The sequence below is a fragment of the Schistocerca americana genome, chromosome 10, assembly GCF_021461395.2.
Source record: "Schistocerca americana isolate TAMUIC-IGC-003095 chromosome 10, iqSchAmer2.1, whole genome shotgun sequence".
NCBI classification, from domain to species: Eukaryota; Metazoa; Arthropoda; class Insecta; order Orthoptera; family Acrididae; genus Schistocerca; species Schistocerca americana.
In genome coordinates, this window is record NC_060128.1 from 190,284,827 (window position 1) to 190,309,412 (window position 24,586).

Consider the following 24,586-nt stretch of genomic DNA (forward strand, 5'->3'; position numbering starts at 1 on the left):
TGTTAGTTTTATTAATGCTTAGAAATTGCTAATGTTAAAAGAAAGGGCATGTCACCGAGACCCAAGGACAAAAGAAATCTACCTGTATTGAGGACGAGGGGAGATGAAGATTGAGGGAAAGGCACTTGCTCCTTCATCTTTGTGTACTATTATCCTCATTATGGGTGGAGCCGTTCACATCCTGTGGACCTGTCCTTCCTCTCTAATTCGCCAGTGTGTCCTGCTCTCCGCTCTGATGAGGGAACTGTTAGAGCCGCACAGCGACATCCTTGTTTTTAGTTTATTTACGGGACGTGTTAGAAAAGTAATGAGACTGACAGCACTGCGAGCGATCTGGCAAAGCTGTGTTGTTATACCTGTGTAAACCAGTGGGTTCGTGCCTTCCTGATGCTCAGTCCCAGATTTAGCTCTGTACAGCTATCACATGATTTTTGAGAACGCCATCTGTGAGGTTTTGTACTTGATATGTGTTACAAAAATGGAACAGCGGAATTTAGAACAACGTTATGCAATTGTGTTAAGCTTGGGCAGTCTGTGAGTGTGACATTTGAAAAGTTCAAACAGGCCTGTGGAAAACATTCCTCACCAAAAGCACAAGTTTTTCACAGGCACAAATCATTTTGGAAGGCCGAGAACACGTCGAAGATAAACCTCGCTTGGGGGGGATCTTAGACTTCAAAAACTGTTGTGAGGGCAGACTGACATTTAGCAATAAGGATGGTGGGTGACCTGTTGAATACTTTCACCAGACATCAAATTTTGACCAAAGATTTGCACATGCAAAAGATTTGTGCCAAAATGGTGCTGAAAAACCACATAGATGAGCAGGACAGTTGAAGAAACGCGTGCATTTATCTTTTTGAGAGGACTGCCAATTACCACGAATGGTTCAGTTGTGTGATCACAGGTCATGAATGTTGAATATTCTAGTACTGTCCTGAGACAAAGCAGCAAAGTAAATAGTGGCATACAGACATTTAGAGCGAAAAACTCGGATGAGCAAATCGAAGATCGAAAGAATACCGATTCGCTTTTTTTTTTTAAATTTACGGGTATCGTGCATAAAGAATTTGTTCCTCCGGGACAAACTGCCAACCAGATGTTTTACAAATATATCCTCAAAAGGCTCAGAAAAATGGAGAATTGAGGCCAGACACTGCAGACAAGTAGGTGCTGCAGCGTGACATCACACAGCCACTTCTAGCAGGGGATTTTTGACCTTAAAAGACGTTCCCGTTGTTCCATAGCCTCCTATTCACCAGATCTGAGCCCTTGTGACTATTTTCTTTTCCCAAAATTGAAAAATGGCGTAAAAGGATGTCATTTTGGGACTCTGGAGAACATTCGAAAGAATGTGAGTGACATGTAGTTGAAGTCGTTCAATGCTACTGCTGAGACTGGGAACAATGAGTCCACCATTGTATTGCTGCCGAAGAACTACTTTTAAGGAGATGATGTTGCCCTTGGAAAAAAAAATAAAAACTTGGGCAGAAAAAAAATTGGTCTCATTATTTTTCTCACATGCTTTGTATTTCCTCAGTTGTTCCCCCATCCCTGAAGGTTTTTCTCTGTGGTATGTAGGACCTACAGAATGATTAATAAGTGATGTGTGTGAAAATTTGATACTAATTGGTGGTTGCTTACTAGAGATCAGAAACGGAGCGAGTGAAAGTCCAGTGTTGAGGGTCGCCTGCACTAGAAATCGAGGTGCGCTGCTACATTGGTGCTAAACAGTTTTCCTTCATGCTGTAGCTCTGCGAGTACAAGGAGATGGAGTACGGCAACCCTGCGGCCACTTCCTGCTGGTTGACGTGTTTGCTCTTACTAAAGCGCGCAGGGTGTAAAGCTGTGATGCAGCAAAAAATGACCAACTGAAAGAGGTAGAGGTCCTCTAAAAAAGCTTTTTGCAAGACTGTCTACATCTACGTGTTGGGTGCTTACAATTAAAGTGCAGCTACTCACGGAGCTTCACTGTGGTAATTATTGTATGGCAGCGAACTTTGGTAGATATTCTAATGCATTAATGTAGAACTGATTTACGCTGGGAAAAAAGTTTCAAATTTTGGCTACCAGGTGCAAATCTAGTGCTGTGAATGGAAGAAATGTGTGCTGAAATTTTTACGTATGTAATGGATTAGGGATGGGATGTAGACAGAAAAGGTCAAAGTGAGAAAGAAGTAATGTTTATTTTATTATTAACGGCCGCTTACACAGTTTGTTCAATATGAGCACCAGAAGCCTCAATGAGATGCTGCATCCGTAAAACGACACGATCGACAGTTGCTCAGCAGTTGCGGTGGAATCTGGGCCACACATTTCTGTACACTAGTCTTCAGGATCATGTGAGAGTGATTTCCCTGGTAAATGTGTTCTCTTGGATATCCTCAGAGCGAGAAGTCACATGGATTCAGACCAGGCTGTCTTGTAGGCCACACATCTGGAAAACTTCTGGAGATAATGTGTTCACGGAAGGTTGCATTAAGCAGATCGATCACTGGGCGAAGGTGTGAGGTGTTGCTTTATCTTGTGTGAAAACAGTGGTTTCCACACACCAGGAATCACATGTTGTACAAGATGGTCTCAATAATGTGCAGGTGTGATGGTACAGCTGACAGGTGCTCCGAGTGTACTCTTTTCAAAGAAGAGTGGGCAGAGAATAAAAGTGGTTGTGAATCCACACCCTACAGTCAAATATAATGTGTGCAGTGGCTCTTCGTGCACAACACACGGTTGAACAGCACACAAAATTCACCAGTTCTGTGTGTTCACTGCAGTCTGTAGTATAAAATGTGCTTCAGCACTCCACAGAATATTTCTGGCCAAAAGTTATAGACTTTTATCTGTGCCAGAAACTGAAGACAAAATTCAGAATGTTGCTGTGGATCATACGGTTTCAGTTGCTGCACTGTCTGGATCTTGTACGGGTACCAGCATAAAACAGACCCAAAACTTTCTGTACTGTTGACGACGGGATGGGCAATTCTCATGACACTGCACAAGCACTAACACTACTGGGGACACGTGCTATGTGGCCAGTTACAGCAACAGCAACCTCGTCAATAACTTCCATTGTGATAAGACGCCTTCTCATCCAGGTGCCACACCGAGTTCATTTGTGTTTTCAAATTTCATTTTCTTTAAACCATTTAATGATACCGGGCCTCTCCTCTGACCTTTCCCATCGGTGATATTATCTCAGTGCAGCACTGTAATTGTTGCTGTTCACATAAAACAGTTTCGCTGATACTTCAGTCTCTTTCTGTGATAGGCATACTGTTTGCTCACATTCTGGCTTGTCAAATGACTGCAAGGATGCACCTGGTAGCCAAATCTGAAAATAATTTCTTTTTTCCATTGTAAATGTATTCCACATTAATACATGAACTTATCTAACAACTATCGCTATCGTATGATAATTACGGCCCACACTGGGCTTCCATGAGTAGCTGCACTTTAATAATAACTACCCAGTACAGATGATGCAAGGCGGCATATGGTGTGTGGCAGAGGGTACCTTGTACCACTACTAGTCACTTCCTTTCCTGTTCCACTCTCAAATAGAGAGGGAAAAACAACTGTCTATACACCTCTGCATGAGCCGTAATTTCTCATATTTTATCTTTTTGGTCCTTATGTGAAATATAAGTTGGTGGCAGTTAAATCGTTGTGCAGTCATCTTTGAATGCTGGTTCTCTAAATGTTCTCAGTAATCCCCAAAATGAAATTTTCACTCTGAAGCAATGTGTGTGTGTGTGTGTGTGTGTGTGTGTGTGTGTGTGTGTGTGTGTAACTCGTGACCTGTCCTCACAGCTTTACTTCTGCCAGTGGCTCATTTCCTATCTTCCAAACTCCACAGAAGCTCTCCTGCAAAATTTGCACTCCTGGGAGAAGGGCTATTGCGGAGAACATTTCATTCTGGAACATCCCCTATGCTGTGATTGAGTTGTCTCTGCAATTTCCCTTCTTCCAGGAGTGCTAGTCCTGCAAGTTTCACTGAACAACTTCTGTGAAGTTTGGAAGGAAGAAGACAAGGCACTGACAGAAATAAAGCTGTGAGGAAGGGTCATTGGGTTGTGGGTCGTGCTTGGGTAGTTGTCGGTAAAGCACTTGCTGCGAAATGAATAGTTCTGAGTTAGTCTCTATCTGGCACACAGTTTCAATCTGCCAGGAAACTTCTCAGTATCGTCCTGTGAAAAGAACCTCGTCTTCTCTCTGGGGATTCCCAATTCACAAAACATTTGTGTAATACTATGGAGGGTGTAAGACAAAAATTAAGTGATGCCGTGTATAGATTTGCAGATTTGCTCCCTAAGAGTCATCCCCAACAGTTGCAGATGTGATCCATCGATCTGATTGAATTACATTTTCCTGGAGACATATGAGTCTCAACTTCATCGTTTGATAAAAAGACACGAATTTTAATTTATTGCTTCAGCTTCTATCCTTATCGAAATTTGTGTATGTATTTGCAATGCTATGTATCCTCAATTATACTTACAAACTTATTACCCACTCTCCTTTCTATACTGATATCCGGTTGTATGTGACATTAGTCTCAAGCGATGAGTCTACTGTTAAATGGGCAGCTGAAGAGACTGGTGAGTCGAGTCTCTGAACGTATGACGGCAAGTTCAAAGACATAGTAGGACCCGTTGGTGAGTTTAAAACAAATATGCAGACTTCATTTGTGATCTCCAGTGGTTACTCATTTCATTCTGGTTTGGAACGCATGTGCGTGTGTGCATTTCATCTTTGATAAGACTCATCTGCCCCACAAATGAATGTTTCACTGCCATATGTCCAATAAGGAGAGAAATTTGTTCTTTCTTACCCACAAGTTGTGCAAAGTTCTCTTCATTGAGTTTGATATTAAATAGTAGGCCAATAAGACAAAGATGCAGTTTGCAAGCTATAGTTACAGGGGGTGGAAACACAGTAGTAGCTTCATTTCTTAACCAGTCTAGTGTCAGAGAACAATTTTAAAAAATACCCGCCTTATGACCATAATGCATCTGCAGTGATATGCATTTTGAAATTCTGAGAAAAATTGGCTGCCAAATTTGTAAATTGTTGAAATTAAAAGAATCCACACTACTGAATGGGAAGAAACCTTTTATCCCTGTGTCACTATCATCGCTAATACAGTTTCGTGCAGTAGATATTGCCAGCTGCAATGATTGCTGGCGAGGAATGAAATGCACCTGATGGAAAGGTGGAGTGCTGTGGTGACAAACTGAAGAACTACCGGAGCTCTGGCCAAAATATTTCTTGCAGTCAGATTGTGTGTGGTTAGTAAACTAGTCATCAATGTGGAATTTTAAGAAATGAATATTGAAATATTTAAGTACCATTGTGAAAATGTAGAGAAAGTTGACGAGGACAAGCTACAGGACAACGAATCCTAGGTATGGTAAAAGAATTGTGTATTGCTGTTGTTGTTTTTGTCACTAAGTATAGATAAAAGTTCAATGAATGGACCATGACCCAAGTGGAAACATTTGTAAATAGTGCCCCTGCTGGCTCAGCGCCACCCACTGGGAGCTGCAAGGCGTACTGCATGCTTTCTGGCCGGCGTTGCTAAGATTACGGCGACGACGAGTGCCTGCGATCTGGTGTCTGAATCTGCAGCCCGCGCCTCGGCATGCCTCCGGCGTGTGTCGGGAGCCAACAAGACTGCCCGCAGTAGCGAGCCGTGGTGTGGCCTGCCGCTGGCTGGCTGCAGACCCCACATTGGCCTCCGGGTGTCGAACCAGCAACCTGCCGTGGGCTGGAACACTGGCGCCCCATCTGCTGCTGCACGTATCCAGTGGTGTGACACGCCCCACCGTCCAGGAGAGCTGTCACACTTGAATGCTTTGTTAGTGAACTGGCATCTATTTATATGTAGCTGTGCACCTCTGTTTTGCTAAACGCGCCGCTCCGCGTCACGTACACGTAACACTTAGGTTGGCCAGTGGGCCCCTCCTGCCTGTGACTTGCCCCATGCAAACCACTGCGTGTACTTTTTCCAGTGGTTCTATGCCCCTGTGGCCTCTTGGTCGGTAAATATATCTGAATTGGAAGATTCAGTGTCACTGATACTAAACCTTTCAAGATGTTGGAGATGGTAAAAGCCAATGGATGCCACTCCTACAAGGCTGCAATGTCTTATCTGGTCATTCTGGGGGCACTGGCAAGTGTTCCTTTGAAATTACTCATTGTATTCATTCATAAGAAACTTTCTGGGTTAACTGAACCAGTCAACATAACTCCAAACTTTATCGGTTCAGTTAACCCCACCTTTACTTTATCAAGAATCTTCAAAACAGTGGGAAAATGGCTCCGTGCACAGCTTTTATTTGATGGAGTACCATAAAGCAATACAACTGAATTTCACTCAAACAAAGAAAAATGTATACTATTAGTAACTAAAATTTTAGGAGAATTTGTTAGATGCAAGAAAAAATTACTCTTACCTGTGGGTTTCACAGTTTTTAATTGACATACACCAGTCATATAAGATCAAATAGTACATCCAACCTAAGGAAAGAAAAAAATAAATTTCCCTTTTTGAATTGTTAATTAAAGTGATGGTCCAATTAACACTGAGGTTCAGTTAACCCCAACCTCCCCTCCCCTCCCTGTGACAGTAAAATTGTGACGCATACATCACATATACTTAAATATCTCAAGAAAATTCCTTCTCCAGAATGTAGGTAGTCCCCATAATGGACAAAAAATTGCTTCATTATTCACTTCACAACATATAAGCGAACTAACTGACAGCACAATACAGCAGTAACTATGTTGTGGCTACTACTATGTTGTAGTGCCTACACAACATTATTACACAGTTTAACTTGGTTACCTTTAAAGGGGACTGTAGTGTGTTGGTGAAACAGGCGTTGCTAGGGGAATTAGTGGTGCAGATGATGCATGTTTTGAACAAGTGTCTTACAATAACTTCAAACCTACGCTTTCCCCTTTGCAAAATTCTGATATTTATAAAATTATCTGCGACAATTGCCTCGTCTATTGCATAGGGCAAACAGACAGAGCTATTTCGATAAGATTCAAGGAGCACCTACTAGGCAAAAAAGGCACCAATATTCACAATTCAACCTTTGCTGGCCATTTATTAATCATAGGGCAGAATGTAAAAGATGTCCAGATCTTGCACTCAGAGAAAATGGCTTTAGGCTTAACATCTTAGAAGAGCTAGAAATTTTTAAACACCTATCTCTAAAGGACGGCCTCATTCTTAATGAACAATTGCAATTGTGCAACAAAACTTCTTTCAAGGTATAGAGCAACTAATTAAAATTGTGTGAATGGTGATATTCTTCTCTATGTAGTCTATTAAGCAACATTTTCCGTTCCAATTTTATTTTTCTCTGTATATTACCTGATCTGCATTTTCTGTTTGTTATCAATAATGTTTATATTTGTCCTAGCAATGCCTCATTTGCTCTTAAGTTGCCTGTTGTTAGATTACTTCCTGCTAGATGGCACGAATATGTTTTCGTGTCCACCACATAGCTGCCTCAGCCTGCTAGCCGTTTAGTTTGATGGTAGCGGCTGCGTTATGCCTCTTTTGGCCCTAAGCAATCTTGCGGTCATCACTGTATTCCATGGAGTATTTTATCTTGTTGGCAGTTATGTTATACTTTCATATCTTATTTTTTATTCTTTGGCATTTCTGTTTGATAAGAGCAATTTTTGCTCAGATGTTTTTAACCATGGTGTGATTACATGTAAGTGCATTCTGTTTCTACCTAATTTATGGAAGTAACCATATGGAGGATATTTCATTTCAAGCCATGTCATTATATTTTTTAGGTATTCCATGCAATTTTTTATTCTGATGAAGAATGTCCTAGTGCAATCAAAACTATGGTAACTGACAAAAATTTTGTGCAAGCAATGTGGCAGTAGTGCATTCTTAATTACAACAAATAGTTGGCTTTCTTTTCTCAGCACTCAGATGCACTGACAACTACATCTTCATTCTATAGAACAGGTTCTTAGAAATCTACATCTACATCTATACTCTGCAAACTACCGTGAGGTTTGTGGCAGAGGGTATGTCCCATTGTACCAGTTATTAGGGTTTCTTCCTGTTCCATTCACGTATGAAGTGCAGAAAGAATGAGTGTTTGAATGCCTCTATGTTTGCAATAATTATTCTAATCGTATCCTCACAATCCTAATGTGAGCAGTACACTGGGGGTTGTAGTATATTCCTACAGTAATCATTTAAAGCTGGTCCTTGAAACTTTGTTTATAGACTTACTCAGGCGAGTTTACATCTGTCTTCAGGAGTCTTAAAGTTTAGTTCCTTCAGTGTCTCTGTGACACTCTCCCAAAGACTGAAGAAACCTGTGACCATTTTACTGCCCTTCTCTGTATATGTTCAATATTCCCCATTGTGAATGACCCTATGTGATCATTCTATTTCTTATCCCTACACAGTGTTACACCAGGGTATTTGTATGAGGTGACCAATTCCAACAGTGACTCATTGATATTATAGTCACAGGATACTATGTATTTTTTCCTTTTGTTAAGTGCACAAATTTACATTTCTGAACATTTCAAGTAAGTTGCCAGTCCATGCACCACTTTCAAATCTTATCAAGATCTGACTGAATATCTATGCAGCTTCTTTCTGAAAGTGCTTCATTATACACTCCTGGAAATTGAAATAAGAACACCGTGAATTCATTGTCCCAGGAAGGGGAAACTTTATTGACACATTCCTGGGGTCAGATACATCACATTATCACACTGACAGAACCACAGGCACATAGACACAGGCAACAGAGCATGCACAATGTCGGCACTAGTACAGTGTATATCCACCTTTCGCAGCAATGCAGGCTGCTATTCTCCCATGGAGACGATCGTAGAGATTCTGGATGTAGTCCTGTGGAACGGCTTGCCATGCCATTTCCACCTGGCACCTCAGTTGGACCAGCGTTCGTGCTGGACGTGCAGACCGCGTGAGACGACGCTTCATCCAGTCCCAAACATGCTCAATGGGGAACAGATCCGGAGATCTTGCTGGCCAGGGTAGTTGACTTACACCCTCTAGAGCACGTTGGGTGGCACGGGATACATGCGGACGTGCATTGTCCTGTTGGAACAGCAAGTTCCCTTGCCGGTCTAGGAATGGTAGAACGATGGGTTCGATGACGGTTTGGATGTACCATGCACTATTCAGTGTCCCCTCGACGATCACCAGTGGTGTACGGCCAGTGTAGGAGATCGCTCCCCACACCATGATGCCGGGTGTTGGCCCTGTGTGCCTCAGTCGTATGCAGTCCTGATTGTGGCGCTCACCTGCACGGCGCCAAACACGCATACGACCATCATTGGCACCAAGGCAGAAGCGACTCTCATCGTTGAAGACGACACGTCTCCATTCGTCCCTCCATTCACGCCTGTCGCGACACCACTGGAGGCAGGCTGCACGATGTTGGGGCGTGAGCGGAAGACGGCCTAACGGTGTGCGGGACCGTAGCCCAGCTTCATGGAGACGGTTGTGAATGGTCCTCGCCGATACCCCAGGAGCAACAGTGTCCCTAATTTGCTGGGATGTGGCGGTGCGGTCCCCTACGGCACTGCGTAGGATCCTACGGTCTTGGCATGCATCCGTGCGTTGCTGCGGTCCGGTCCCAGGTCGACGGGCACGTGCACCTTCCGCCGACAACTGGCGACAACATCGATGTACTGTGGAGACCTCACGCCCCACGTGTTGAGCAATTCGGCGGTACATCCACCCGGCCTCCCGCATGCCCACTATACGCCCTCGCTCAAAGTCCGTCAACTGCACATGTGGTTCACGTCCACGCTGTCGCGGCATGCTACCAGTGTTAAAGACTGAGATGGAGCTCCGTATGCCACGGCAAACTGGCTGACACTGATGGCGGCGGTGCACAAATGCTGCGCAGCTAGCGCCATTCGACGGCCAACACCGCGGTTCCTGGTGTGTCCGCTGTGCCGTGCGTGTGATCATTGCTTGTACAGCCCTCTCGCAGTGTCCGGAGCAAGTATGGTGGGTCTGACACACCGGTGTCAATGTGTTCTTTTTTCCATTTCCAGGAGTGTAGATAGCTGGATCATCTTCAAAAAGCCTGATTTTACTATCACTAATGTCTGCAAGATCATTAACATACAACATGAACAGCAAGGATACCAACACACATCGCTGGAGCACACTCGAGGTTACTTCTACATCTGACAATGACTCTCTGTCCACGATAACATGCTGCATAGTCCGTGCTAAAAAGTCCTCAGTCCAGTCACAAATTTCATTTAACCCAGTTGGTAATTCTTTTGACAGTATGCATAAGTGTGATAGAGAGTCAAATGGTTTTCAGAAATCAAGAAACACTGCATCTACCTGATTGCCTCGATCCAAAGCTTTCAGTATGCCACGTGAGAAAAGTGCGAGCTACGTTTCGCACGATCGATGTTTTTGAAAAACGTGCTGTTGGCATTGAGGACGTCATTCTGTTCAAGATATCTCATTATGTTTGACCTCAGAATATGATCTAAGATTCTACAACAAATCGATGTCAGGGACACTGGTCGGTAGTTTTGTAGATCACTTCTACCACCCTTCTTGTAGATGGTGTGACCCGTGCCTTTTTCCAAGAATTGGGCACAGTTTTTTGTTTGAGGGATCTAAAATAGATTATAGTCAGAAGAGGAGTAGCTCAGCTGCAAATTCGGTATGGAATTTGACAGGAATTCCACTGGGCCCTGGAGCTCTGTTAAATTGAATCGATTTCAGCTGTTTGTCAACACCACTCGTACAAACATTTATTTCACTCATATTTTCAGTGGTACAAGGATTAAATTGGGGCAGTTCACCTGGGTTTTCCTTTCTAAAAGAACATTTGAAAATGCAGTTACTCATTTCAGCTTTTGCTTTGCTATCCTCAATTTCAGTTCCTGTCCCCTTCACTATGGACTTGACACTATCTCTGGTGTCACTGACAGCCATTACATATGACCAGAATTTCCTTCGGTTCTGTGAAAGATAATTTGACAATATTCTGCTACAATAGTCATTGAAAGCATCATGCATTGCTCTCAGCAACCAAATGCATTTCATTCGGCATCTCTATCTATACCCCCTATGTTTTGTTTTATACCTATTATGCAGTAATGTCTGACACTTTAGAAGCTTCTTTGCAGTGATTTGATACCACAGAGGTTTCCTCCCACTATGAACTGCTCTACTGGGTACGTATCAGTCCACTGCACAGTCAGCTATTCTCTTAAACCTGAGCCAGAGTTCCCCTACATGCTCCTGCCCTGTGCTGAAAGTTTCAAGTTCCTCATTGAGATCTGACCTACCGATTTTTTACCTAGTTTACTAAACATGTATGTCTTTCTGATTGTTTTAGTTGTTCTTTGTACTTTGGTAATCATTGTTGCCACAACCACATAATGGTCACTGACATCAGTTTCAACCTGGACATCTTCAAAGACTTCAGGTCTGTTTGTCGCTATTTGATCCAATATATTTCCATCATGAGTGGTGTTCCTAACTATCTGTTCTAGTTAGTTTTCAGAGAATGTATTCAGTAATGTTTCATAGGATGTCTTATCATGCCCACAACTAATAAAGCTTTAATTTTCCATTTAATTGTTGAATGATTAAAGTCACTACTGATGATAACAGTATGATTCTGGAACTTACATATAGGTAAGCAAACTGAGGTTTCCTTTACAGTTTTTGGTTACACCAGGAGATGAGTCTGGTGGGCGAGACAAGAATCCAATTATGATTCCACGCCCAATCTCACATGCAGTCCAAATTTCTACCTCAGTGGATTTGAGTTTCTTGTCTACTGTGACAAATGCACCAACTTCATTTCCCTTTTGCCTGTTTTTCTGCATACACTTAAGTTTTCCCCAAAAATCTCACTACTATCAATTTCAGGTTTCAAACAGATTTCTGTACCTAATATTGTATGAACTTCACTGTTTTTCAGGAGTACTTCGAATTCTGTAGCTTTGATATTAATGGTTCACAGTTATCTGCTAGGATGTTAATGTCATCTGTGAGAGACATTTCTTTCGATCTTGAACTGATACTTCTGGGTTTCCTACATCTATCATTATCTGGACTGAGTAGAGAGTCGCCTAATCAACAAAAACCCTTGTGGGCGCCCTATGCAGTCAAATGCCTGAGTAGCAGTCTCTGATGTGTAGTGCACACACGATCCATTTAGCGGGACCCTACAGTTCTCAATCCTATAGGACAAGTCCAGGAAGTCGCACCCTAGCTTGTCACAGAACTTTCGAAGTTTCTGGTTAAATTCTTGCAGTTGATTTAGAATCAAAGGGCCGCGATCAGTTCTGGGGGCAGTGCTGCAAATTGTGAGCTTAATTGAAACTCCATGGGCGAGGCTGGTCTTCTCAATCTTCTCTGCCAGTTCTTGGAATGATCAAAGAATGACCTAATAGCCCAGACGACAGGCATCATTTGTTCCCATGTGCACCACAATTTGCAGTTGGTTGCACCCTGTTCCCTCAATGGCTGCAGGAATAGGTACTTCCACATATTGAATGGCTGTTAATTTCCAAAAATGATTGCCTATCGAAGTCGCGGGGTCCAAACGATACATATCGACCGTGCGATTATAAATCGATCATACGGCTCAGGTGGCGGGCGTTATGATCAATTATTTGTGATCGTCATTTTTATCTGGTCCCCGTCGTTCCTTTTGTTGCTCTACATTACATACTTCCATTAATTATTTGTTAGTTGCCAGGGAAACCCAGACAATTTCTGTCGATAGTTAGTGGGATGTATGGTGTTCCTGACGTTTCTTCGGCGGAATCTCTCACAAGGAAAAATCTAATTCCATGCTTATCCAGCGTAGAAAATTGTTTGACCTTTCGTCTTAAATAACCAGCGTAGAAAATTGTTTGACCTTCAGTCGCAAATAGGGAGTACTACCGGACGAAGAAAGGAGGTACTGTGTAGACTGTGATGGTGTGAGGTGTGTAAAACTTCTTAAGAAGAGTTTCGATGGTGAAATACCGTTACAATTTCATTGCGGACAGTGCGGAAAACGAACGAGTATTAGGAAGAATATGTGGTTCGACTCTTCCAAATTATCCACCCAGACCAGAGTAATTGTTCTATCTTGCTGGATTCGAGACTAAACCCTGGAAGCAACAGCATCGGAAACTAATTTATCTGCTGACACCATGTGTGACTATTTCAGGTTTGCAGAGAAGTGTGTTATGTGGTAGTGACAAACGACAGTGTACCAATTGGTGGACCGAGTAGAGTTGTGGAAGTGGACGAATCTCATATAGCTAGAAGGAAGAACCAGAGAGGATAACCTTCAAAGAGTGAAATCGATCATATAAGGGTATTTGGCGGAATAGAAAGAGAGTCCCGGAAGTGTTTCGTTGTGGTTTCATTCCTACAAGACTCTCAAAGCTGAAGGATTCGACCACAAGTTCGTCAACCACTCTGTAGAATTTGTGTCTTCGGATGTCCGCAGTATCCACACGGAGAACATTGAGCGGCTATGGAAATCTGTGAAGCCTTCCATTAAAAGAGAAGGGCGTGCAGGACAAGAGACTAACTATACTTGTCTCAGTACCTCTATTTCCACAACTTGCGTTTGGAGGAAAAAGTTAATCATGTGACACTCTGCCAATATTCTTGCATGATGTTGGCAGAGTTTATCCAGGCTATGGTAAAAAGGGAATTGTGCCTGTAGCGTACACATCACATGACAACAACACCGACGATGGGTGAGGTAAGTCGTATCCTTTATAATTACAAGTATTTTTGTAACGCTCTTCTTTTGTAGTTGCTGTAGTGACCACCGTAAACATACTCATAACGCCCGCCACTAGTCACATGATCGATTTACAATCGCACTTTCGATATGTATCGTTTGGACCCCGCGACCTTTAAGAAATTACTTTTGAGTACCTCATAGATAGCATGGCAGGTTTCTGGCTCTATGTCACTTAGTGCCTGTGGTGAAATTACAGATGTGTATTTGACGTCTTCACAACTCCTTCCTGTCGCGTGAAATCGTAATGTTGCTGTTAGCCTTTCGTGTGGTGTTATAGCCTCCCTCATGACTGTATCCTGCTTCTTAATCAAAGGCGTCACGAGGGACAAAAGATTCAAACACGTTTCCTTATTCATCCTGAGGTAATTATACCACTCACGAGGATATATCTTCAATTCACTCAGTAAATTTGTACGAGAATACGATTTTCGTGTTTGAAGCCACTCTTTACTCCACATATTGCGTTTCCTCTTTTGTTTTTTCTGTAAAACAAGCAAAAAGGCTCAACAGCAAGTGCATAGTAGTCTGTGCTCGACGTTTTCCAATGTAAACAAACAGATGCTTGTACGTGCGTGCTTGAGTCGTGTCGAGGCGCGAGGAATTTGTGCACGCTTGAGCAAGCACGCTTGCGCAAGCGTGATTGTCAAGCATGCAGTAGCGTGTGTGGGTGCGTTAACTGCGATTCGTAACTGCAACAAATCGCAGTTAAGAATAACAGATTCTGAAAAGTAGCATTCACAGAAATCACTGATATCGGAAAATCGCAGTTGAGTCCATCACTACTACGATGTGTACATGCTCAGCTTCGACCTTTCGGGTATATATATCGATAATCGAGGTCTTGTCGAGTTCTGAGAAGTCGAAGAAGCCATATATTCGATTTATTCGCTTACCTTATTTTTAGGCTGCCGTAAACGGTCAAACGTGTTTGTCAAAATCGATCTTGCCTAGCCACGGATTTGTGAAGCAAATACCTACACGTTCAAATAATGTCTGTCAGTTTAACTTCACTTTGAAGCAGACGCTATTCCCGTTCGAGAGTACGGCCACAAATGTAGACATAGAAAACCTGGCATTGACTTTAACTCTGTGTTTAAAGAAGAAGAAGAAGAAAACAAGAAGCTGATTTGGGGAATAGCTTAAAATGAGAGATTTGCCCATGAAAATATGCTAAAGGAAATATTACTCTCAGAACTCGATGATTACATCAACCTCCTTCGAACGGACAATGAAACTTCTTAAAACTTATAAAGTCCCTCTTAAAAGAGCAAGCTTGCCTGTCAAGTTCGCTCTTGTCTAGCCACGGATGTGACAAACAAGCCTGTACACATTCTATGAAGGCTTCTCAATTTAACCTTAATTTTGAAGCACTCTCTTTTCGTTCATGCTGTGTTTTTGCACTAGGGGGAATGGCTACAAATGCAGATAAACCATTTCTAACATATCCTCTGGCACTGTGTTTAAAGAAGAAGAAGGAAACAAAACGCCCGTCCAGGTAATAGTTTAAAATAAGAAATATACAACTGGAAACCTGTCCATGGAAATGTTTCCCTCAGAACATGATGATTACATCAACTTTCTGCAGATCAACAGTAAAACGTTTAATTACTTGTTCAGCGTTATTTCACCTGCGCATTGAAAAAGAAGACACAAGTATGCGAAAATATATTCTATTCTGGTCTAATGACAAGGCATTATACCACAACATGGCAATATATAGCCTACATCGTATGTGAAAGAACTGGAGAGATTTCCATGGTCTCTTCATGACTAATATATGGCTGAGAACGTCGCAGTAGCTCTAACATGTTGCTAATTTCCTGTAATATTTTGTTTTTATGCTTGATCATAGTTTTCCTAGTAGTGGAATCTCACGATACAGTGAGATAAATTGTAATACAACAATTTTTCACTGCACATATGTGGCGAAACAAAAAGACAAACAACGTCCGCCATTTCGTCAAACCTTCTGTCAATCAAAATTTCTCTCAAACACGTCAAACATAATCTATGCTTGAATAACACTTAAAACGGCACTGTACACGGTCAAGTATGTGGCAAGCATAGTTAAGTTTGACAAAATGTTTGATCGTTTACAGGGCTTTATTACGGACTATGATGCAGGTTCACACACGCAAGTAATGTGGCACCACACCTCGTGGCTTTCTGTAATGGCATCGTGAGCTACGGTTCACATATGATGCCACAAATTCTACGGATTTACACAACCTTCAATACAGCGTTAACTGAAATGATATGAGCAGGTATGGATGTTATAGCGCAGGTTATAGCATTATGTGGCAAGGAAAACAAAAACCCCAATGTTATATCTGAAAATGGATGCTCACAAATCATGAAGTTTGTACGACTTGATTTTCTGAAAACATTTATTAAGTTTGTAAATCAGACATAGGTTGTTATTCTTGTAGTACCAGACGCTGCGAAAGTGTACGTCCTGACCACTGCTTTCTCTTTTTCGGTATTGAAACGAAAACAAACTGAAATCGAATAGAGTACAGCAACGATTATTCCATAACAACTGCGACAGAATACTTGTGTTTCGAAATATAGACACCAGGGAGCAGTAGTGGAAGTTAAGTGCGCAACAAAGCACAACCAACTTGAATTTAAGTTGCCTCTATGACGTTGCAGCACTTAAAACTGGGAGTCCACACATGCACCTGCAGTATGCCACTAGCTGTGGCGACACTTCTGTTGCGTGTGTGAACCAGGCTTAAGACGCTATTCGTTATAGATACACCTTAATTTTTAAGCAATTTTTTTTAGAAATAACGTTTTTGCCTTTTTATTATTAGATTGCGAAGCCAGACCAAAATAGTTCTTAGTTTATAAAACCGAACTGACACTCAAAATCCCTGAAAATTGCCATCTTCTAGTTTTCGCCATTTTGCATTCAGCCCTGTATTTGCACATATAGTCTTCCTCCTTTTTTTCAGTTCTTCTTTATTAGCCGCCAACTGCAAATGGCTTTTTTTGTTGGTGAGGTGCAGAAATACTGCTCAGTTGCTTTGTTTCAATATTGTTTGTTATGCATATGCTATTACTTTCAATTTACAGCCCGTATCATATGAATGAATTTTATTTTTTTCCGTTACAAAACTAGCTACTAACAAAAATATTGTACTGTTATCGATTACACAATCACTTTCAGTTCAAGTTCATTGACACTGTAGACTACAATAACGCATCATAGGTTAGACAGTGTTCAGGGTTTGTGATGGCGGGGCAGGAGGGAGACACTGTTAGCAAAGTTGTGAATCCCCACAACTTAGAATAAAAAGCATAAAAAAGAGTGACACATTTGAAAAAGAATTAGGTGGTAATTTTGTCTCTGCCATCTATAAAATACTGGTAAAAGAAAAAAAATTACAAGCTATTTGCTTTAGGAGACTTCTTTTCCAAACAAATAAGAATGTCTTTAATTAAAATAGGCTACATGTGAAGACGAAATGTATTCTGGTACTGGTACAGGAGTGTTCCTGCTACTGTTTCTATCGTTATTTCAGTTATTGTCAAGTGCAAAGGAAGAAGTTTCTAGCAGTGAATTATAATATGTTGTGCAAATTAAAACAAAGTTCGCACAACCAGCACAGTTTTACCATTGGGGAGCATATTGCTGAGTACTTTTCGTAATACATATGGAAATGGTGAGTATGAAGTGTATCGGTTCTCACTTTCAAAGAAATAAATGGCACCAATAGTTGCCAAAATTGCTGTGAATGTACAAATTGAAGACACTCAGTTGCTGCTGTAATTCGTATGCAAGAATGGCTACCACAGTCACAATGTTATTCCATATTTACAATCTTTCCATGGTGTCAGAAGAGTGCCAAGTAATACTACATTTATTGCTCCGGTGTGGAAAGAATGTTTAATTTTGCATAAGTAACTGGACGACATAACGTTATGTGTATGGTCTTCAATTGAATAAACAGATCAATTAAAACCAAGTCAATAAACATGTCAAACTGAATAAGATCAGACATGATGCGATTTATTCACCGGTGTGGAACTTATATGTACGTTTCCATTTATTAATGCTAATGAGGCACACACAATGATTGTGTTTGTGCAGGCAGCAATTCTGAAATGAACGTATCCTGGTTAGCCACACCTTCATGTTTGGAAGCAATTAGTTACCAAAGAACCACTGAGTTAAGAGAGCAAATATACCAAATGTGAGCTTTGTGTTACAGGAAGCTCACAGCTCTCAGAACTCGATACGACTACGAAAGTCAATAGATATCCCTGTCGTCAAAACTGGACAGGTACACGTTATAGTGACGTCACAGAGAAGTGTAACGAGGTGACTCTAGCGTTTCCCGTGCTAAGACGTTGATACCATGTTTGCATGTTACTCCATCGATAGTCGCAAAGCAACTAGCGGAGAATATACTTGCTGCGCAGTGACAGTTTTGTCACGGGCTTGTTTGCGGGTCGGCAGACAAAAGTATCACCCGGCTACTATGCCTTAACAATCGAGCATCTACGTAAATATCCACTGCCTGGACAAGACTGACGAAACAGTCGCGGCGACAATAATCATCCGTGCGCACCAGCCCTTATAATTTGTTTGTATATATGTACTTCGTGCCCACAGGTATGAACAATTTCCCTGAAACCTGCAATTTCCGGGTTTGGACAGCTGTCATATCTGTGCAAATCTCCTCTCCACTTGCATACCCACGTGAAACTATTCTCTGCGCAGACATGGTGTGCACTTACAAAGACAGATCTTTGCGATTGGACGGGCCTTTACAATTGTATCGATGCAATAAGTAAATAGTGGCCTCTTACATCTGGGCTCAAAGATTTCATAGTTGTGGTCAATATTTTTAAGATGTGTAGTGTACGTCAACACAACTAGTTCTTGTTTTCATTTAAAATTGCGTCATTCACTTGCACCTCTGTGCACAGTCTAACGTAACAGTCGCGACACTCACTGCTGTAAAAGTTGTTGCCGTTTGACAGATGGAGCGACACTAGCGCTCCAAGCGGCAGGTAAGGTGAACGTCAGACGCGTTGTAAGCATAATGTTTGTTAAATCCATTTCCTACGTAATTTCCGAATTATTCGAGTTATTTTCTTGCCTCCAAGAGTTTGTTTAGTATCGTAAATCATATATGTTTCTATTAATGATTCTAAAATAAGCGCAAGTATGGACAAAAACCATGAATAGAGTGCAAGCTACAACACATTCGTGAAGAAACACTTGTGACATTGGACAGAATTGCAGCTTACCACGTTGATATCAAAAGAATATAAACACACAGATTCACATGTAAGAAGCACAGACATGTACCTCAACATGCAAAAGCGATCGACAGCTCGTTTATCGTTCTGTAGGCCTACTGTGTGTGCCACTGTTGCCTGTTGCCACAAGTACGACCTTAATCTTTATATTATTCAAAGTGGGTAAAGCAACTGCCAAATAGTGGCAGAAATATGCTGAAAACATTATAATGAGCTGATTACATTACATTTTACGAAAAACCAAATATTTGAATAATTTTCAAACAATCTGTCTGTTGGCACTTTCCTTGCCCCGTAATAGTTTCGCTCGATCTGCACATTCTGACACTTCACACGCTTTTGTAAGACATGAACAGCTGCACTTAATCTAACCACTTTATCGTCAAAGCACGTCTGTGGTGACGATTCTCACGAATCTGGCACTGATACATGGAGAGCTGAACTGGCTGCTTCTGTGTCATACGACTGTTTTACAGCTTTAGATTGACTGTCGAATCTTTGTGGCAGTTTCCTCTTCATCGTCAGTTGAGGTGGCTTATTTAGGATGTCAAACAGTGTGGGTACTGCATTGCACACGAGTTTGTTATTGTCTGCGTTCATGAACTGGTTTTCTTCGAAATGCAGCGGACAAAACCTAATATTATTATGCGGATAAACTGGGTCTTTCTTCATAAGGTCTTCTCGTCTGCTATTAACAAGCCATTTTCTGCTCCTAAAACGATACATTCATCATTTATACACATATAGTTTGCAAGTGAATCCTGACGATACAGTTTAGTAACATGATGGTATATACGTCTCAGGATCCTTAGGAAACCTAAAAAGAGACAGCTGTGGTGTCTTCTTCCTGTTGTTGCTGCAATTTATTGCGCTACAAACGCTCCCGATGGTACAAACCATTGTATATATCAAAATAATCAATCACTATTCGCTGTCACGATCGCGCCGAACTCACAGTTCAACCTACCAGCCGCTTGGGGCGCTGCTAGCGCTGTAGGCAACAAAATCGAGGCGAAGTGTCGCGACTGTTATGTTAGACTGTGCCTCTGTGCGTGAGGAAGCCATTTTGCAGACAGTTGACATACTGTGCAGAACAATGATGAAGTGGAACAACTTGGCTCATCAACATCTTTGATAGTACCAGGTAGTGGCACGTGTGTTTGTTTATTCTTATTGTGTCTGTGTCACGGGTGCTGGTAGTATGGGAACGGTGTGAGAAATAACGTGTCATGGAACTAATATTTTTAGGGACTGCGTCGTGTTATCCAACAGCAGACAGAAGCGTTTCTTGTACCCTTTTACGGTTTGAAGGTACGTTCAAGGTGCTAATTCAACTGATCAATCTAATTGTTTCTCAAATCCATCTCGATATGACAGATAACATTCCATCAACTCTTCTTACAGTGTCAGACACAGGAAGAACTCTGATATTGCAACTAATTCACCTGAAAAATATTTGGAAACAGCAAGGTCTATAATCTTCAATAATTGCGCATATTTCGATATTTTCCATACTCACGCACTTCAGCAACCTCGCATAGGATAAATTATAATTATCAACTTTGCCTTGCAAATTATCGTTTATATGTAAATACAACTTTATTTTATTTGTTTCCTAAATTGCAGATGGCAGAATCTGGATGTTTGATTGTGGAGAAGGATCTCAAGTTCAGTTACAGAAGAGCTCAGCAAAGCCAGGACGTATAGAGAAGATATTCATAACTCATCTTCATGGAGATCACGTATGTTGACATTAACAAAACTAAAAAAAAAAAAAAAAAACTTTAGATGAACATTCACTACTTAATAACAAATGTGCATTAATGAGCAACTGAATTAGACACACATTCCTCATCATGTGTGGAAATCCTAATTCCCTTTTGTTGATGAGATTCACAACTTCATGGGCGCTAAAAAAGACATAGAAAGTACTGGATTGCTTGGGTGATTGTGTTCATCAGCGTGTTGAACTCGAATATTGTTGACTGGACACGGACAGATGGTTCAGGACATGCACTAATTATGATAGAGCTTGGGTGATTCAAGGATCCAGGTAAGAACCATCATTACTGCAAATTATTCATTCAATCACCTTATGACAATGCATGAGTAATGGGTGATGAATTTTCTTTGCTGGTATACAGATTTTTACCAAAACACTATTGGCAAATAAACTGTGTATGTAGCATATCATGAGATATGTCATCATCCTGTGCACTGGAATGAATGATGGTAGATATTGCAGGGAATTCAGCTCATCATGCTTCAGTGTCCCCATGTAAGAGTACAGGCATCAGGCTGAACTCTGCCCAGTTTTCCATTGCCTTGTCTCTGCTGCTGTCAGTGTCTCATGTTGTATCGAAGTGGCACTAAATATTCGTCTGTCACCATCCTTTTTATATTCAGAAGTTTTGTCAGACACCTGCTCTGTTTTGCAAAGAAGCATAGCATGTGGATGACGGAAAAATTCCACCTTTGCTGAATATGCTCTGAATGAATGTCATTCATATTGTGTGAAATGTGATGTTCTCCATTAAGGCACTATAAGCAGAAAACTAACAACTTGAAATTGTGGCTATTAATAAACACCAGTCAAAGAATTCTGAACTGGTTGTTAGTGACTAAACACAGTTCCATTTCTCACTCCTATAAAGTAGCGGAAGCCAGTCATTATTTCTCTCTCCAATAGATAATTAGCTTGTTATAACCAATCCATTTCCACATTCCATAGACTTCTTTCTCCCATCCTGTGTCCTCCTTTGGTATGTTCATACATTCACCAGTTTGTCCATCTGAGATAATAGCCTGGGCCATTACTCACTTGTACAACATATTTGGCCTACACATTCATATAGTATTATTTGAATATACTGTAATACAATGTTTATTTGTTCAGTCTCTTTGCATATTACATTGTGCTTATGCTTTGTATCAATGTAGTCACAAAATGTCTCGTATTGTTGTAGAACAATGTTTGTACAGCTATGAATTCCTGCTGAAGTTGTTTGGACTATCTGTTTAGTATTGAGTTATCTGACGACAGAAGCTGAAAGTCAGTTCATATGAAACTGTTAAATAAATATTATGGAACATTAATACTGTGTATTCAAGTTATTACTAAAACTATCTTACAAAAAAGGGTAGAATTTCAAAGATACCCAACAGTGGAGACATTTTGTTTTCAAATTTCTTGAAAATGCCACAGCAAGATTTGACAGATTAACTGAAGTGTCTAATACTGCTTTGCATATTTTCAACCAGTTCTACACTTCAAGCTACACTACAGATCAGCGTGCCCCTACGGTGTACATTCCACAAAATGATATAGATGCAAAAGTTCTCGGTTTTCATTCTTTTCCTGCCTGTGCACATATGTCAGATGCTGTGTTGCCATTACATTACGGGACGAAGCTAACATCTGCTGTCAACAGGTTCAGTGGACTCGGTATGATATACTGTTCAGGAAACTATGAATGTGTAGCAACAAGCAAGGCACAGTTAGTGTAATGAACTTTCTGAAGAGCTGAGACTGGCAGTAGTGTTTCATTATGAGGCTGCCAATAATACATATGCAAGTTTGAGCTCCTTTTTTTGTTTCAAAACATAAGATTTCAGCAAATGTTCATGAAACTGCAAACTAAATTAAGACGTACTTTTGTCAGTTATCTGAAGATTAATGACTTTGTATTATGTGGCAATATCTTCTGCCACATTAAAAAGAAAATATTACTTCCTAATTCAAATATTGGGGACTTTCTTAACACTTTACAAAGTCTCTACATTTTGTAATCAAGCTATCACACAGACGGACAAACTAAAGACCCGAAAGACTTTTCTGTGAAGTTACCTTCTCTGAATTGAAGTGTGCTTCCTTTGTTCTTGAAAGACATCATGAAAAGAAACGTGCAGCAAAAAGCACTATGAAAGACTTGTGTGCACTATAATTGGGCTTATTGTATGGGATATGGCTGCTAAACAGTGTACAATGTTACAAGGTTATGCTTTCTTCTGGGAGTGCTAGTTCTGCAAGACCTGCAGGAGAGCTTGTGTGAAGTTTGGAAGGTAGGAGATGAGGTACTGGCGGAATTAAAGCTGTTGTGCTTGGGTAGCTCAGATGGTAAGCACTTGCCCGCAAAAGGCAAAGGTCCCGAGTTAGTCTTGGTCCCACATACAGTTTTGATCTGCCAGGAAGGTTTTTTTAAAAAAAAAAAAAAAAAAAGAAAAAAAGAGGTTTATGCCAAATGCAGGCAAGGGTTGGTGAAAACATCAAGCATATGTTGGAAGTTGAACAGTCCAAGGCACAGTGTGAATGTTTCGGTGTTCGTGATTCTGAGATGTAAGTCCCCTCAGAAGGCAGAGAGATCATGCAATCAGTCAACTTACATACTTACTTGAGAGTGTCAATTTTTGGATGTACTGAAGTGGCACAGTCAGATAGCCTCTGTTGTAGGTAAAGGAGGTGGCAGATTTAAATTCGTAGGGAGACTACTGGAGAATTGCAACTAGTCTACAAAGGAGATTGTGTACAAACCTCTCCTCTTCATGCACTTGCATACAGAGTAATACCAAGGTAACCTGGAAATTAAGTTTTAAACAGTGTAAAATCCAGGATGGAATGTAACATTATTATGAAATGGGTAGTTGCTACTCACCATATAGTGGCTGTCACAGCAAAAAGACTGTCGGAAAGTGAGCTTTCAGCCAACAAGGCCTTTGTTGAAAAACACACACACACACACACACACACACACACACACACACACACACACACAGGCTGTGTTGGCCATAAACTCATTTTCCAACAGCCTGTTTCTTGTGTCTATCTGCAACTTATCATCTCCGCTATGTGGTGAGTATGCTACTATCCTTCTCAGAAATTGTTTTCCTATTTTTTTCTATTCCTTGGGGGTATTTTTGTTCTGTCATTGCAGCTACAAAAATGTGACTCTTTTCACCAGACAGGTTTTGCTTTATTGAGATAAAGCATCAGTGGTATGTAATTAAGTTAATCCAAGAATTGCAAAGCAACTATGGACAATATGGACACACAAATTAAAATTTTTCCATTTATAGCATAATTTTAGGCCATTCTGATGTCAAACCTTTAACATGACTGACAGTGTTTGTTCCAGAAACAGTGATTGTGCAAAACTCGGCTTACATTTTTCGCACGTGATATAGTGCCATGCTTAGACACAACCTGGTGGCGTAGTGTTACTAGACCTTTGAATAGGTGTGGATTTAGTACCAGTCTAATGTTTGGCAAAAAAACCTAAGTTCACATAGGGTACATAACAAAAGTTTCACAATAATCAGAAACTTCATGACAGTCAAAATGGAGCAAGGTCATTGACAGACAGAACAGTTATCTGTTGTGGTCAGTGAATGTAGGATAGAGCCATTACTATTACACAGTGAAGACTTGTTAGGTACCTCAGAATTATACAGGTTGTGTAACTTTTTATAAGGCCAGTTCACGCAGCCAGTTAGAT

At 41.0% G+C, this 24,586-nt stretch overlaps 1 protein-coding gene across 1 annotated transcript in view; it reads left to right on the forward strand.

Moving 5' to 3' along the window:
• The first annotated feature begins 20,218 nt into the window (after positions 1–20,218).
• The window catches only part of LOC124552698 (zinc phosphodiesterase ELAC protein 1-like), a 68,269-nt gene continuing 63,901 nt past the window's right edge, over positions 20,219–24,586 (forward strand). The window contains exons 1-2 of the mRNA XM_047127039.1: positions 20,219–20,405; positions 20,721–20,836. Of these exons, the coding sequence (XP_046982995.1) occupies positions 20,324–20,405; positions 20,721–20,836 (198 nt within the window). The 5' untranslated portion in view covers positions 20,219–20,323. The remainder of the gene's footprint in view (positions 20,406–20,720; positions 20,837–24,586) is intronic.